Source organism: Melozone crissalis, unplaced genomic scaffold, assembly GCF_028551555.1.
Source record: "Melozone crissalis strain CALT ecotype California unplaced genomic scaffold, PUWL_Pcris_2 ptg000045l_1, whole genome shotgun sequence".
NCBI lineage: Eukaryota > Metazoa > Chordata > Aves > Passeriformes > Passerellidae > Melozone > Melozone crissalis.
In genome coordinates, this window is record NW_026535823.1 from 24,785,289 (window position 1) to 24,801,149 (window position 15,861).

Here is a 15,861-nt window from a genome sequence, read left to right on the forward strand (position 1 = left end):
ATATGAATCAATAATATCTTGCTCTTGCAATCACAGCAAACATCATGCTTGGATGCATAGGCACAAATATTTCTCAAAAATTTTTCACTTGTGTCTCTTTCAGCAGATGAAATGAGGCAGTGTCCTTCAACTCTGTTTGGAGATTTAAGTATAAAAGCAACAGCATCTGCTCCAAGCTTACATACTCTAAAGTGCAAAATGAGAAAATTTTTAATCAAAATAACTGAAGTTACCAGAAGTAAATTGCATACATCTCTCTATTGGATGCAATTTTTCTTACAAAGACAAGATTTGAAGAAAATGCCATCTAAAGAGGAGTGGATGAATCTTGGCATTCCAATGTGAAAGATTAAAGCACGAGTATCTAATGAGCAAGAGCAAAGGCTGAAATCATGGTGTACCCACTGAAAGAGACTGGGTTAGAGGGGATCACACCAGGGGAACTTGACATACCACATGTAGATACACAGCAGCTGCTAAATTGCATTTGGGTAGATACACACTGCACAACACCAAGCACTCCCTAAGATTTCTAAAGCCTTGGCATAGGTTATTTGGAGAATCTGCAGAGGTTTCAAAAGCTGGTGACTGGTTTCAGTGAATACTCCAGAAGGCCAGAGGAGGTAATGGATGTGGTAGAAGGCTGGGGCAAGTTTGGTTTGGTTTTTGTGGGTGGATTGAATTGGGGATACAGGAAAAGCTGCACTGATGCTGTCCCAGCTGGACCATCCAACACTTGAATGTTCCTGGCCCTGGGATGGAAAATCCTGACTACTCCTGTCTTCATCCTGTTCATTGTCTCCCTCCTGACTTCTAGAATTCGTTAAAAATCTGCCTCTTCATATCTGAGGAGGAAAAGGGAAGATGCCCTGCAGCATTCTCATTGTCCTCTCAGAGTTGTGCTTGTGGCTTCTTCACATGAGAAGGGATCAGAGCCTGGTTTCCCCTGCAGCCACCCAAGCCCAGCAAAAAATCTGCTCACAAGTCTCTCCTGTGATGGTGCTGTCAACCCCTGAGGCCAGGAACCAGAGACACTCTGCTAAATAACACCCCACATGGCAGCCTAGCTCACAATTTCCCTGATCCACAGCATGCCAGGCCAGCCAGCCTGCATCCCACACCTGCATCCTGCATCATCCCACATCCTGCATCATCTCATGTCCTGCATCACAGATCTCCCATGGCTGCCCATGGACAGCAGGGCTGAGGCTGCAACAGGGCTTCTGGAGCTGCTTTGCCCCAGTCCCAGAGCAAGCCAGATCTTTCTAGAACCTGATTCCTGACAACAATTCCCCAAATCTACCTTTCCCCTCCCAGATATTAGAGATATGGCAATAATAAAAACACCTGGTTACATGGTATATGTTGCTATAAGGGCAGTCCAGCTGCAGAGAGCTTACCTCCTTCTCTCTTCCTTCCCTACTTTTTGCAGAAAGGGTAATTGCAAAGATAATTGGCTGACTTTGGGCTGAGTGATTCAGACTTTCAGATAACTGTTGTAACAAGAGCTCCTGGTGGTGGCTGTGCCAAGACAAGGGTCAGTCTTGGTTTCACTTAAAAACATCTTGGGTTTTTCTCATTGCTTGGTTTTCCGACAGCAGCAGGGCAAAGATGCCACCTACTCCTGCAGCAATTCCTCTCCCCTGTGCAGCCACATCCCGGTCACAGGAAGGTGTCTGTCTGTCTCAGTTCCGTGCTGGCACTTTTTTGGATGGTGTCAGGCATGTTGGAAGTGGCAGGACCAGCAGGGAGAGCAGCTGGCTGGCAGCACCGGGAATGCAGTGCCTGCACAGAACCCACGCTGCTCTCCAGGCAAATTTACTGTCAAATGGCACCAGCAATTTCATCTAAACTCCACTGGGATTTTACGCTGGAAGCAGCCTGTAAACTAAATAACTATTGCAACATATTTGTCAGACAGCTGTATTAAATGCTTCAAGATATACATTCATCCTCGAGACATGCGTGGTCAGATGGGATCCAGGCAGCTTGCATTACTCTGCAACACTTGCTGGGCTCTTGCCATGATTTTCTCATCTATCATGTGTTTGGAAGCTTGAAATGTTATTTTTTTTTTTTGGCATTACTGCTACATTTCATCTGTCATCACGATGTGCTGCAGGAACACACAGGGACAGATGGGCCTGGACTCCTCTTCCTATCTGAATAAACACAGGCACAACCAGGGAAAGCAGCTGCTGCAAGGTCAGCCTCTGGGCCAAGGCACCCATTTGCCACCTAAATTTCACCTGCTCAGTAAAACACTTTTTCTGCAATGAATTCCAACCATGTGAGTTAAATCAGTGAGGAAGATCCTCTCCCTCTTCTGCTTAGGTGTCTCAAGTGAGTGGAGAAATTCCCAAGACCCAGAAAGCAAATCCCACAGCCTGCTGAGTCTGTGGCTGTGGTATGGGATGGAAATTCTCCAGTGTGAGTTTCTTGTTGATGGCCTGAACTGTTGTGACCCCACTGCCAGCACGTGGACATCCACAGCACTAAGACAACCCTCCAGAGGCTCTCTGCAAATGTTTAACAACTTTCCAAGTGTCCTTTAACACCCAGCTGCAATTTTACCAGTCTCAAATGTTCAGAAGGTCAAGCCAAGCTCCTGTTCCCCCTGCCAGCCTCCTCAGACCACTGTGGCTACCAGAAAACCCTTGTACCTGCTTTTTCATGCTGAGATCTTCTTCTGGAGTCCTCCATCACCAGGACTGTAGATTTTCCTGATGCTAACAGATGGCTCTGGCCTTGTCCCAGGCCCTTACAACAATCAAACCAATACTGCCCCAATTCTCTTTTATTCACTAGCAGCTCTGCAGCAACTTTACCTTTTGAACTTTCATTGTTTCTTCCCCAGCAAAACCTCCTGAGTTTTCTTTCCCAGGCTGTGAGTGTTCATGGTTTCTCTTGCTGTGAAACCTCTGAAATACATGAGAAAGATTTTTCTCTCCCCTCCACCAGTGAAACATAGAATGCAGAGGCTGGAGGCTGGATTAAACCCAGTTTTGCTATCACCAAAGATCAGACTCTTGCTCCAAATCCCCATAAATGGGTTTAGCCAGTTAGTCCCCTATGTTCCCTCCATATTAGCTCATCACTTGACATCTGATATGAACTTCAAGACAAACCATATCCCTTGTCTTCACCAGTAAAACTAAAAAAAAAAATCTAAACCAGTAAATCAGAGTTTACTGGTTAATTTATAACTATAAGGAAGCCAGTTTGGTAAAAATTAACCCTGTTCATGGTCAAACTCACTCTCCAGGGAATTTGTCAGCACTGAAAATTTCTGTGCTATAAAAGTTTCATCTGAAGCTGCACCAGAAGCTCCATCCACCTGCCTGGCCCCTCCAACTCTGGGTTTGGGGGTATTTATGTGTTGTTTTGTAGGGGATTGCTGAAGGGTGCCAGCCAAATCCAGATGGGTCAGTCTGGTAATGATGTAGGTACACAGGACAGTTCAAACAGCTCCACTGGCACTGAACAAAGGCTCAACCATCACATATCCCTCTTTTCCTTGTGCAGAGCTTGTGAGGGACCCAACTACACAGCATCTTAATATTTATTAATGTTCTGCAGGCCTTCCCATGAGAGTTCGTCATGTCAAACTGGGTCCCTTATGCTCTGGCTGTACCCAAAGTCCTCCCTAAGAGATGCCTAACTTGATTATAGTTTTCTGCCTCCTAAAGATCAACCTTTAACTCTGCCCTGAACTTTCACACAGACACAGCTGGCTCAGTACAAAAAGACACACCAATTTTCATGAAGATGGCCAAGTGTGTGAAAAGGTAACACTGCTCAGTGTGGTGCCTGCCAGGGATGTTCTCCAATGCAATGACAATGAACCTCAGATAAACAGTGGTTTTGTCAGCAAAATGACCCTACAAGCAGAAAATGTGGGACATGGCTATTTTAGACTAAAAACTAAAGGGAAGTGCCCAAATATCAGAAGTGCTCTGTCTCAGAGATGTGTTATATTGAAAGGAAGCACTCTCAGAGTTCAGCAGCCCCTGTGTTGTAGCCTATCAGACTGTCAGTCTCCACAGCTGATAAATCATTTGATCCTCATAATATCCCAAGGTTCAATGGGACATTATTTCAGCCCATCTGGGGATCCTGACTTTTACAATATGCATGGAAGTCACCCACACATGTCAGAATTCCAGCTCTCCACCAACCCCACATTGCCAGTCCGGGTTTCCGGGCTTATCGGATGGGAACCCAGGGAAGCAGCAGGATCTGCACAGGGATTGCAAGGAGGGTTTTACCTGGGCCCCAACCAAGCACTGCATTGGAGAGGTAAATGCAAGGATGCAGAGCCCTTTTGGAGAAGGTGAGATGCCACGTGGGCAGAGGAAGGAGGGCTCACCAGGGCTGTAGAGGGAGGATGGCCCTGCCATCACACCTCCCCATCATGTGCTCTCAACCTTGTTGCATTTATCTCACTTCCCTGCTCTGCAGCTTTTCCTCTCCTCGCCTCATCTACTGGCCATGGTGATTCCTCTGGACAGTAGTTTTGTCTCCTGGCTTGTGGAAGGAGCCCTTGGGGAGCAGGGCCACATCCCTTGTGTGCTGCTGGAGTGATGCCCACTCTCTGGCTCACAACCATCTCATGCAAGTTGATGTTTTAAATGCCTTTCAAGTTTCTTGACATCAAGGAGTTTCAGCCACTAGTACTTTAGTAAATTCCAACAGATTTTGTTTTAGTGTAGATTGTCTTAGTGGTAGATTTTCAGCAAGTTTCCTGAATCTCAGGGATACTGCAAAGCAGGGTATGTTCTGCTCAAGACAGTACCCCTACACAAGCAGGATACTGCTTTCACAGATGCAGGGGGCTGACCCCATGCAGCCACTCATGGAGAAGAGCTGGTCTGTGTGTTCTCATTTCCAGAGGGCAGATGAACACCTTCCACGCCTGAACCCTCTGAGAACAGCACAGAGCCCAGCCAGAGCCCCAGCCTGCCTGCAGCTCACCTCCTCCCTCCTCTGGCTTCATCCACCTGGGCATGGAGGGCTGTGGGTCTCTCAGGATCTTGTGCTGGTCACCGTGACCCTGAGATTGTTAAAAGTCTCTTTTCCCAGCCCGGCGCTTGAAGAATGAGTCGGTGCTCTTCAGTTTTTGGTCTCAAGGTTGTTCATTGTATCTTATCTATAAAACTTTTTCTCCTGCCCTGCGGAGGTCTGTCCAGCAGGACAGTTCCAGGCACTCTGCCTGCCCCCGGAGCAGTGTTATCTCTTTATACTAAAAACTCTGTATACAATGTTTACAATTACTTTCCAATACCTATCACCTATGTTAGACAGTGAGCTTCTACTCTAAACCAATCTAAAAGTGCCAACATCACAGCAGAAAATGGAGGCCAAGAAGAAGAAGGAGAAAGGCTGGACACGCCCAGATCCCTCCATCTTGCCCCCTGGATCCCCATTCTAGAAACTCCAAAATCTACTTTTTCACCCCGTGATAACCTCACTATTATTCTACCTAAACTGTTGTGGCTTGCTGATCCTCATCTAAGGTTGGTAATTTGCTCCACGGGTCATAATCAAACCCACAGGTGTTCTGGGCTCTGTGCCAGGGTCTCTGAGCCCCCTGGCAGGGGTCCTGGCCATCCTGGACAGCCAGAGGGATGTGCTGGGTTCCCACATGGGTGGGTGTGACAGCACTGCTGGGTCTTCAGCAAAAGCAGGGAATGCTCAGAGGCTGGCTGTTCTCCAGGCTGCGGGGGCAGGCTGCAGGAAGCAGGTCAAAGGGGGACTGCGTGCACAGGCTGCCAGCCGAGCTGACGCAATGTTTGCCCTGATGTTCCAGCAGCTATAAATTTCTGCCACCTCCACTTCACCAGGCTCAGCTCCTGCAGAGGAGGAGGGAGAGGATTTTTACCTGCACCTGGCTCCGGTGTGAGAGGAGCAGGTGAGAGACAGGCAGGAGAAGGCAATGTCCGGGAACAGCATGGCATCTCTGCTGGACAGAATAACCAGACCCTCTGCTGCCATCCTGCAGCTGTCTGTGCTGCTTGGTGTAACCTTTGTGCTGCTGAAGGTGCTCCAGTTCTACTGGGAGAGGAAGAAGCTCATCAAAGCTCTGGAGGCATTCCCTGGCCCCCCAAAACACTGGCTCTATGGTCACAATCACCTGGTAAGGATAGCTGGGCCCAGCCAGGGTGGGTTTGTTCCAGCTGTGCAAGGTGTCAGTCAGGATGGAGAAGGGCTGGATGGAGTGTGCGTGTGCCCTGCTCCTGTCTCTTCCTACAGGAGAGAACTTCTGTGCAGGGAATGCCAAGGCTTCTGCAGGGCAGGAGGAAAGGTGCTGGATATGTGGTGTGCATCATTTAGCCAAAAAAATCATGGTTTTGCAATCATGTCATTAAACAAAGAGTCATGGGATTTCCATAAAGTTATTTAAATATGAGCAATCATAATTATTGTCTCTTTGCTACATTAAACCTTCTACCAAAAGGAGTGTCTTACCCTATAGCTGCTGAGGAAGACATGGCCACAAAGGCAGGGTGCTTTAATGCAGCCATTTTCACCAGGCTATAGTGCAGATGCTTTGCTTTTTCACACTGCATGCCCACCTTGCACTGCTGAAACTGGGGAACAGGGGTGACAGCCTTGGTCCTCCTGGCCTGTCCACCAGACATCCTGGCATTGCCTGTGCCAGCTGCAGCCCCCAAGCGCAACACGGAGCTGCTCCAAGCCCAGGCCATCCCAAGGTGTCTCAGACACCACCAGCCCAGCAAGGGACTCTCCATGGAGCTTTCTTGTGCTGCAGGGATTTGGTGGCTGAGGCAGCTTTGCCTCTTGTGCACAGTCCCTTTTAATGCTCATGCTCTCCTCCACCTGCAGCATAAAAGCCCCTGTGTGGCAAGTCCACCCACTCTTCCTTCATTTCCCAGTAGAGAATTCTGCTCTCCCTGGCATGCCCCTCTTTTTCTGCCTTTATTAATCCCTGATTAACTCTCATTGCAGTTAAAATCTGAAAATTTTTTACACCAAGTAGTGTCATGGGGAGAAGAATATCCCCATGCCTTTCCCAGATGGTTTGGACCAATCCTGCCGTCTATAATCATTCACCATCCTGAATATGCCAAAACCATACTTGGCCGAGCAGGTGAGTCTCTGCTTCCAGTTCTGAGAAGCCTTTGACACTTTCTTACCAAGGAGATATTGGGAAACTTGCCTGGAGTTATCCCCTCTGCCAGCTTCCTTCACAGCTATTGCAATTCTTCTTTTGCTCCTCTTCACACGCTCCCAGGCTGCCCCAGGTTTCATGGAGCAGTGTGTATTCCTGTGCAAAACAGAGACCAGGTGCCTGCTCCTTCCAATTTCCTGTCAGTTCCCAGTTTGAGGGTCATCTGTCTTACTGTCTCTTATGGCTTCTACCACCACAATAGTTGTGCTTCCCAGTAAACCCAGTAAAAAGTGTAAACTGCCATGGCAATGTCTCTCAGAAGTCTCTTAAGTCTTCTCATCTGCTCCCTTCTGTGCATCACATCAGTGGTACATACAAGGCCTTCCCCAGTAACTCCCATCCCATCCATTGTTCTCAGTTTTGGAATTTGCCATGGCTGTTTCTTTTCCACACACATTTTCTTGTTCTAACTTTCCCTGTTTTTTCAAGTCCACTGCAGTCATAATTGTAGACGAGCACTTTTAAACTCTAACCTCAGGTGGTACAGTATTTAAATGAGATTAATTCTATCATGTGATTTAGAGGGCAAAATCTAATGCAAATTTATCCTGAATTTTCTCTTTGGTTGTGTTGAATTCATCAATTATTCATAGATTTCTGATATTTGTTCCATTTTACAGATCCCAAGGCTAGTGCAGTCTACAAACTCCTAGTTCCCTGGATTGGTAAGCCAAAAGCAGTAGTGAGGCTGTCAGAGCTGTGATCAGAGCCTGCAGGAGCTGATTGTGCCTTTGCTCTTCGTGCTTCAGGGAAGGGGCTGCTGATCTTGGAAGGAAGCAAATGGTTCCAGCACAGGAAGATGATCACCCCAGCCTTTCACTACGATGTGCTGAAATCTTACGTGACCCTGATGTCAGACTCAGTCAAAGTGATGCTGGTAAGCATCCCCACTCCTGCCACTTTTACCTTTCAGCGGTGAAACAGTGAAAAGAAAAAATGAGTAAGAGAAAGAGACAGCGCTTAGAGAGTTTGTACTTTCACTGAATTTTTGGAGTAGTTTTAGAGTTCTAAAATTGCTCTCCTCACCTTCCTTTGGACATTCCACTTATTCTTTCTCTTTGTTTGCCAATAAAATCAACCACTGTAAGGATATCCTTTCATACCCTGATGTGTATCCTTTCATACCTGGGAAAAGAAGTGCACAGAGTTAGATTAGGTTCACAGAATATATCATGAGCTAGGCCCTCTGCTTCCAGAAAAGAAAGCAATTAGCAGTGTGGACCTGGGAAGAAGGACAGGAAAATATGTCCTGACCACAGATGGTGTCCGGTCTCTCCTTACCCTGGCTCTTCCTCCAGGATAAATGGGACAAGAGGATCACAGAGAGGAGGTCAGTGGAGCTCTTTCAGGATGTCAGCTTGATGACACTAGACAGCATCATGAAATGTGCCTTCAGCTTTAATTCCAACTGTCAGACTCAGAGGTCGGTGCCTGAGTTTCCAAACCCTGGGAAAATGAGCGCTACTGTTTCAACACTCATTTTGCTAACACCAGCCTTGCCCTCGGTCTCCTTACAGCGACTCCCACTATTATATTAGAGCTGTTTTTGACCTCAGCTACCTCCTGAGTGATAGGATCCGGAATATGCCCTTCAAGATTGCCTTCTACAACTTCACTCACAACGGCCGCGCGTTTCAGCATGCCTGCAAGCTGGCCCACACCCACACAGGTATTCCTGCCCCTTTCTCCCGGCCCTGTCTCCCAGCTGAACCTCTCTGCCTCTTGCCCCTGGAGTGGCTCAGAGTGGGGTTACAGCATGGACTGGCCAGAGGGTTACACCTTAAACAGAGTCCAAGCTGATGGCCGAGCAGCCAAGCACATGAGGGTGCTCTGGAGGGACAGGATGCACAGATCTGATCTCTCCTCTGTGCAGATCAGGTAATAAGAGAAAGAAAGATGTTGCTCTCCAATGAGAAGGAGCTTGAAAAGATCCAGAAGAAGAAGCACCTGGATTTTCTGGACATTCTGCTTTGTAGCAAGGTAAATGTTTGAGATGATTGCACCAAATGTCAAAGAACAGAACCGTGTGGCACTGAGGGGGCATCAGCACAAGAAGGGGAGCACAAGAGACACCAAATCATACAAGTCCTTTGGGTATAAAAACAAAAGACCTGCGTGCTTGGGAATGACATGCTCTCCTCTTTCTTAGGATGAGAATGGAGTTGGGCTGTCTGATGAGGACCTGCGTGCTGAGGTGGACACCTTCATGTTTGAGGGCCATGACACAACAGCCAGTGGCATCTCCTGGCTGTTCTACTGCATGTCACTGCACCCTGAGCACCAGCAGCGCTGCAGGGAGGAGATCCAGGGCATCCTGGGGGACAGAGACACCATTGAGTGGTGAGCTAGGACTTCTTACTCCTTCATCTTGAACTCTTTTAATTTACCCTTGAAGGTCTTGTTCCCCCCAACATTCTTCTCTCTAAACTGGAGGGAGAAGGATTTGATGGGTGGACTGTTCAGTAGTTGAGGAATTGTTTGGAAGGTGGCACCCAGTGGGTGGTGGCCAATTGTCCAGATCAGTGACAAGTGGTTTCCCTCGGGGGTCTGTACTGGGACAGACCAGTAACACCTTTGTCAATGACATAGACAAAGGGATCGAGTGCATGCTCAGCAAGTTTGCTTTCAGGGAGGATCTTGGGAAGATGACCTACACCACGATGTGCATCAAAGAGAGCTTGCGCCTGTTCCCACCCGTTCCTGGTGTGTCCCGAGAGCTCTCCAAACCCGTGACATTTCCTGATGGACGCAGCTTGCCAGCAGGTCTGTTGAGTTTGTCCATCCTTCATGTTGCTGTCTGTGACAAGGGGTCATTCCTTGCTCTGTGTGGAGGGGCTGGAGGGTCTTCCAGACTCCCTTCTCTCTCTCCTGTAGCAGCATGGAGCTACCATAGCTTGCTGCCACAGTGAGCCTGGAAAGGGTGGCCAGACAGAGTCCAAGAATGTGCTCCAGAGCTCAGAGGGGATTGTGGAGTGTTGTTCCTGGCCAGGTGAAAGTGACACACTGATAGACAAAAGGGGACCCAGCTCTGAGGTCTTTGTTTTTGATGTGTGAAATGTTCAGGAGATCCCTCCCAGATCTCCTGCAGAGCCTAGGGAGGAAGAGCATCCCAAAAACACCTCTCCTGCATTTCCACTCCGAGCTGTCATGAGCTTTTCCTCACTTTTCTTTTACAGGCTGCCAGGTTGGATTGAGCATATTTGCTATTCACAGGAACCGGGATGTGTGGGAGGACCCTGAGGTATTTCACCTTGATAACAAGAAAGGGAGGATGGTCTCTGAGCCCAGACACCCATTTCCCTTGAAGAAGGCAGCCTGTGCCTCCCTACTATGTTGTTTTATTTTCCCTTGTAATTCCAACAGTCCACATCTAAATACAAAGTTCAATCGAGTTTCCAAACACCCCAAAGGCTTTGAATGTGACAAAGGGCTAGGAAAGGGTTCAACAGTCTCTCTTTGTGCATGGGGACACAGAGATGCTCTGGCAGCTTTCCAGCTGCCCTGCACACACTTAGAATGGTATGACAAGTCCCAAGCCCCACAAGAGAGTGTGTGATTTGAAGATGATATTTTAGAGGCTTCAGGAAATAACTGGGAAGTTTGAAGAAGGCTGCATAGCTGCCTGTCTCCAGGCTGTCTGGAGAGCAAGGATCAGGCATCTCTGGAATGGAAGGATCCTGGCTTGATCCTTTCTGCCATGGATGAGAAAACACCTGCAGGCACCTTGGGCATTGTAGTGGGTGACCTGGGCATGTCTGAGGGGAAGATCCACTCAGTGGCTTTGCAGAGAGATGACTGCAGAGATAGACTGCAGATCATCTGCAGCTCCCCCAGCAGGAGCAGAGGCCACATCCTGCCCTAACCTGGGCACCAGAGAAGAGCCTGGTGCTGCTCAGGTCACACCAAACACTGACCAGATGGTCTTTGTTGCTCCCACAGGTTTTTGATCCCCTGAGGTTTTCTCCAGAGAAGTCAGCACAGAGGCACTCCCATGCTTTCCTGCCTTTCTCTGCTGGATCCAGGTGAGATCCTTCATCCCTCTCCTTCCTCTCAGGCTGCCTTGCATGTGAGACCTAGCTCAGATGTGAGCTCCTAGGGCCAATCCCCCCTCAGTCTCCACAAGTCAGGCTGGCTTGGCCAACTCAAGCAGGCTTTCCATAACAGCATCTCCTCTAATAGGATTTCTGTGCTCCATCAGCTCTGTGGTCACTGTAGGATTTCACACATTTTTTCCTGTAGCTTTGTGGAGATGTTTAGATTTTCTGTTGCCTGCATTGGGAACACCAGTCCCTTGTTTTAGAGTGCCTCAAAGCCAAGGGGGCCAAGTCTCCATGGGTCCATGCTGTATCAATAGACAGATGTAGGATTACTGAGGTCTCAGTAACTTGCAAGAGGATCACCTCACAGAGCCAGAAATGTCCTTTTGGAAGTGTCTGGGCTTTTAACTGGCTCCTGGCCGCACTTCCTAGTGAAGCAAACCCCTGTTCTCTCAGTCTCATAACTTTCTTCAATGTTTAATAATAAAAAATAATAAAAATAAATACATTATTAAATTTATTTAATAATAAAATAACTAAATTTCTTTTTAAAATAAAATAAATATTTAATAACAAAAAATTAATAAAATAAATAAAGCAATTTAATAAATAGATAATAAAAATAAATGAATAAATATTTATTTTAATAATGAAATAAAATTAATTAATAATAAAATAAAATAAATGCATCAGGGGCTTACTAGATAAGCTGTAGTGTTATCCTCACAGGAGCTGGAGGTGCCCCAGCTCTCACATGGGGTAAGTCCAGCTTGGGGGTGGCTGGGGACAAAGGCAGCAATCAGAATATGTGTCCCCTCCCTGCAGGAACTGCATTGGGCAGCAGTTTGCCATGAATGAGCTGAAGGTGGCCCTGGCCTTGACCCTGCAGCGCTTCGAGCTCTACCCAGACCCATCCAAGCTTCCCATAATGATACCACAGATTGTCCTCAGGTCCAGCAATGGGATACACCTGCATTTGAAGAAGGTCATCTGATCCCACAGGGTACCATGGCAGGGAGGCAAGAGCTCTCCCAAGGGACACCCTCCACCCAGAGGTTTAAGAGGAGATCCCCAAACAGACCCACAGTGGAGCTCTCCCACATTAACCCCTGTCCTACTATCATCCAGAGGGGCTCGCTGAGCCCACGAACACCAAACCCAGCAGGTTCAGTTCCCCTCCTTGCCAGGGGAGCAGCACTGCTAAGGGGGTTCCACAGCATTGCTGTGGCTCATCTTTCACCTCCAGGAGCATCCTCCCTGTCCTGCTCATCTCCTCATCTCCAACCGGCCCTCACACACTCCCTGACAGGACTGCTGTCCCCTGCCTGTAGATTTGTCCCATTGTCAGCTCCTCACTGGGCTTGGCAGTGACCAACACCCAGCCTGGTTTGCAGGGATGCCTAAGGCCTGGGCACAGCCCCTGCCCTGCCTCCAGCCTGGGTGTGCCAGGCCAGGAGGGCCCTCCCTGCATCCCCACACCTCCCTCCCAACAATTCCTGCTCTGGGGCTGGCACTGTGCCCACCATTATGGAAGTGAATGCTTGTGGTTCTTTTCTGCACCAGCTCTGAACTTCCTTGAGCTGAGGGTGCTCAGGAGCCAGCACAGCCAGCTAACCTGAGGACACACTTGGCATACTGGAAACAGTGTGGTCAGCATTGTTCTCCTCTCTGAAATTAAAATAAAGCCTTGTGGGGATGAGCTCCAAGCGTGACTTTGGCTTCCTTTGCATGTGGGAGCCCAGCAAGGCACAAGAGGAGGCCCAGCAGGCCAGAGGCAAGGCTGTGCACTGCTGTCAGTGCTTTCCCAAGCCACAAGCAGTGTTTCTATGCACCCTGTTGAGCCTGTTTCCACAGATCCCACACCATCCATCACCTCACCTGTGACTCCAGGCATTTCCAGTAAGGAAACAACTGAAATGATCTGTGCTCAAACAAAGTAAAACAGAAATACCACAAAACTGCTGGTGGTAAGAACAAAGTCGGCTTGCAAAATAAAACAAGAAGAGATGTGAGTCTGCCTCAAACCCTGCCCTCCTGCAGAGGCTGAGAACTGACTGCTCAGTTCCAGGGTGGCCCAAGGGGTGCAGGTGAGCACTGGAATTGGGTTTGTTGTGGGCGTACAGGGAGCCTTTCCCCAGCACCAGTCCAGGTGTGGGACTGTGGGTGAGCTACAGGCCCAGGGTGTGCAATGGATCAGTAGGTGGCAGTGGGAGACACAGAAAAATCCTCCCTGGTCCCTGGCAAAACCCCCAGGCCTGGCAGGCAGCAGGGCCAGGCCCAGCAAGGCAGAGGATGTGTCCTGTCCCTGTCCCCACCCTCAGCAGAGCAGACACTCTGTCAGAGTCCCCCATGTGTCTGGGCATTACCCAGAGCCCAGGGGAAGTTTGTCACTGTGAGGGCTCAGGCACTCAGCGGGCAGCAGGGGACACTGAGGTACCAAGGCCTGCATGGGTGCCATGACACTGAGACAGACAAGGCTGTGCAGCTTTCACCCCAAACACTGGCATCACCAACACATCCAAACCATGTCTCTCTGCCTGTCTGTCTGCCTGAGCAGCTCTCTGCTGATGGCCAGATCAGACAAACCTGAGCATCTCCCCATCTACTGAACTCCTGCAGCCCTCCTGCTCCCCATCTCTGCTGCTGCTGCATCCTCAGTTGGAGAAACAAAACTCTCCTCAGGCTGGATCCAGACCTTTGTTTTGGCTGTGTGGGTACCAAAAGGGACAGGAATGCTCAGTTTAACCAGCAAGGTGCAGCTTGTGTTTATTGTGCAAAGCAGCTGAGGACCGAGTTCCTCTTCTCCCAGCCCTCCTCTTCTCACCCTCAGAGGGAGGCTGGGGGCAGGTTGTGCAGATGGCAGTGCCACCATCCTGGAAACCCTGGTGGATTCAGGTCTGAAAGGCCAGACTCCTGCTGTCCTCCTCCCCAGCTCCAGCACAGCCAGGCCTTCAGAGGGCAGTGGTTTAAAAATACTTTTTGCTACTGAAAAATCTTATTTGTCAGGCATTTCAGCCACCCACCTGGGAAGAGGCAAACCACCTTGAAGCTCTGCTCATGTACTCTCCAGCAGGTGGTCCAAGAAACGAGCTTTGGGTGTCCTTGGCCTCAAAGACCCATCCCAGTCTCCTTGGTAGTGGGTTCCAAAAGAAACCTGGTGACACTTAGAGGTGTCACTTCAGCATCTCCTAGTTTGGGAATTGGAATTAGGACTCCCAGCTGCTGCCCACCTCCTGGACTGTACAGTGCCCTGTGTTTTGGGGCCATCACCCTATTCACTGCCATGACCAAAGCTGCCCATTTGGTTTCCAAGTGTCCTTCTGATTGCTGGATTGTTATGAATGGCCAAACCCCAACCATTTCCAGCAGAGACTTTCTCCAGGGAAACTGCTCTTGGTAATCTGCTTGGGAGAGAGAGGAGAAACTGCTGGCATTTTTGATGCAAAAATGGATTGTTATTCCAGGCAGCTGTGACAGTAATTGAGGCAAGCAGAGCCAAACACTTTAAAATCTCTTCCTGTTAAGAATCATGCTTAAACCAGGTTTGCAGTTTGAAGGGCCAAAGTTTTTGAGGGAAGATCTCACAGCACCAATGCACCGTGAAGCCCTAATGCAGCAAGAGAGAACTCTTCCAGTTTTCAGCTTAGCCAGGTCAAACTGAGCAGCACAAACATCCCCCCACCTTCAAACGGTGGCAGTTTCTGGACAGCAGCTTGTACAAGATAACCTCCTCTGCCAAGGCAGCCCCAAAGGGCTGGGAGAGCAGCCGAGGAGCTGTGTGAGGAGCGGGGCAGCAGGCAGTGACACTGATCTAATCGCTCATTTGCCCCAGTATCTCCCTGGCAGGCAGTGACATTTCTGCGCTGTCTCAGCTCGCTCCTCCGTCACCATGGCTACAGCAGCCACCAATCCAGGGCGAGCCCTTCCCGAGTACCACAAACCCTCTGGGAGATGCTGGCAGAGACAGCCCCTTTGGCACGGAGACACCTCGGGGACCCCGGGACAATCCACAGCACCAAAAATTTCCCTTTTCCTTTTTTCCCTTCTCCTTTTCATTTTCTCTTTTTTTTTTTTTTCCTTTTTTTTTTTTTTTTTTTTTTTCTTTTTGAAGCACAAACAATGGAGCTAAAAGGTTGGGTATCAGGCTGATAATCATGAATGACGTGTCGTTATTACACACCACACATCCATTATCTCCCACTCCAGCCATGTCACAGGCGGCTGGAGGAGGGCAGATAACGGGGTGCCTTCATGCAGATGGCTTATTATCAGGATGTTCCAGGAGGGGCTTTAAGACAGTTAGTGATGCTGTTTGCCAGTTAAAGATTAGAGACCCCAGAGAATAATTAACAATCCCAAAACCCAGTTTTTCTGCTGGATTCTTCAGCTTTCTCCCCCCTCCCCCATCCTCTTTAATCTATTCACTCTAGCAGGTGTAATAAAGTGATAAGGACAGGCTCGGGGGATGTTTGTTTGGCTACTTCGGGTGCATAAACCAACAATGGATGGCATTTTTCTTCTGGCTTTCAGTGGCTTGAATCGAGACCAAAAACTTTGCAGCCCCCTTGCCCACACACAGCCACCCCTCCACGCTGTGCTCCTGGATCCCACCTGGGCGGCTGGGATTCTTCC

At 48.8% G+C, this 15,861-nt stretch overlaps 1 protein-coding gene across 1 annotated transcript; it reads left to right on the plus strand.

Moving 5' to 3' along the window:
• The first annotated feature begins 5,950 nt into the window (after positions 1 to 5,950).
• LOC128943139 (cytochrome P450 4A4-like) lies at positions 5,951 to 12,223 on the plus strand. Its single transcript, XM_054285970.1, has 12 exons — positions 5,951 to 6,136; positions 6,970 to 7,111; positions 7,813 to 7,857; positions 7,942 to 8,069; positions 8,491 to 8,615; positions 8,710 to 8,861; positions 9,066 to 9,172; positions 9,342 to 9,532; positions 9,822 to 9,955; positions 10,369 to 10,433; positions 11,132 to 11,214; positions 12,055 to 12,223. Exons 1-12 carry the CDS (start codon positions 5,951 to 5,953, stop codon positions 12,221 to 12,223), a joined length of 1,527 nt encoding a protein of 508 aa, XP_054141945.1.
• The last annotated feature ends 3,638 nt before the right edge of the window (positions 12,224 to 15,861 follow it).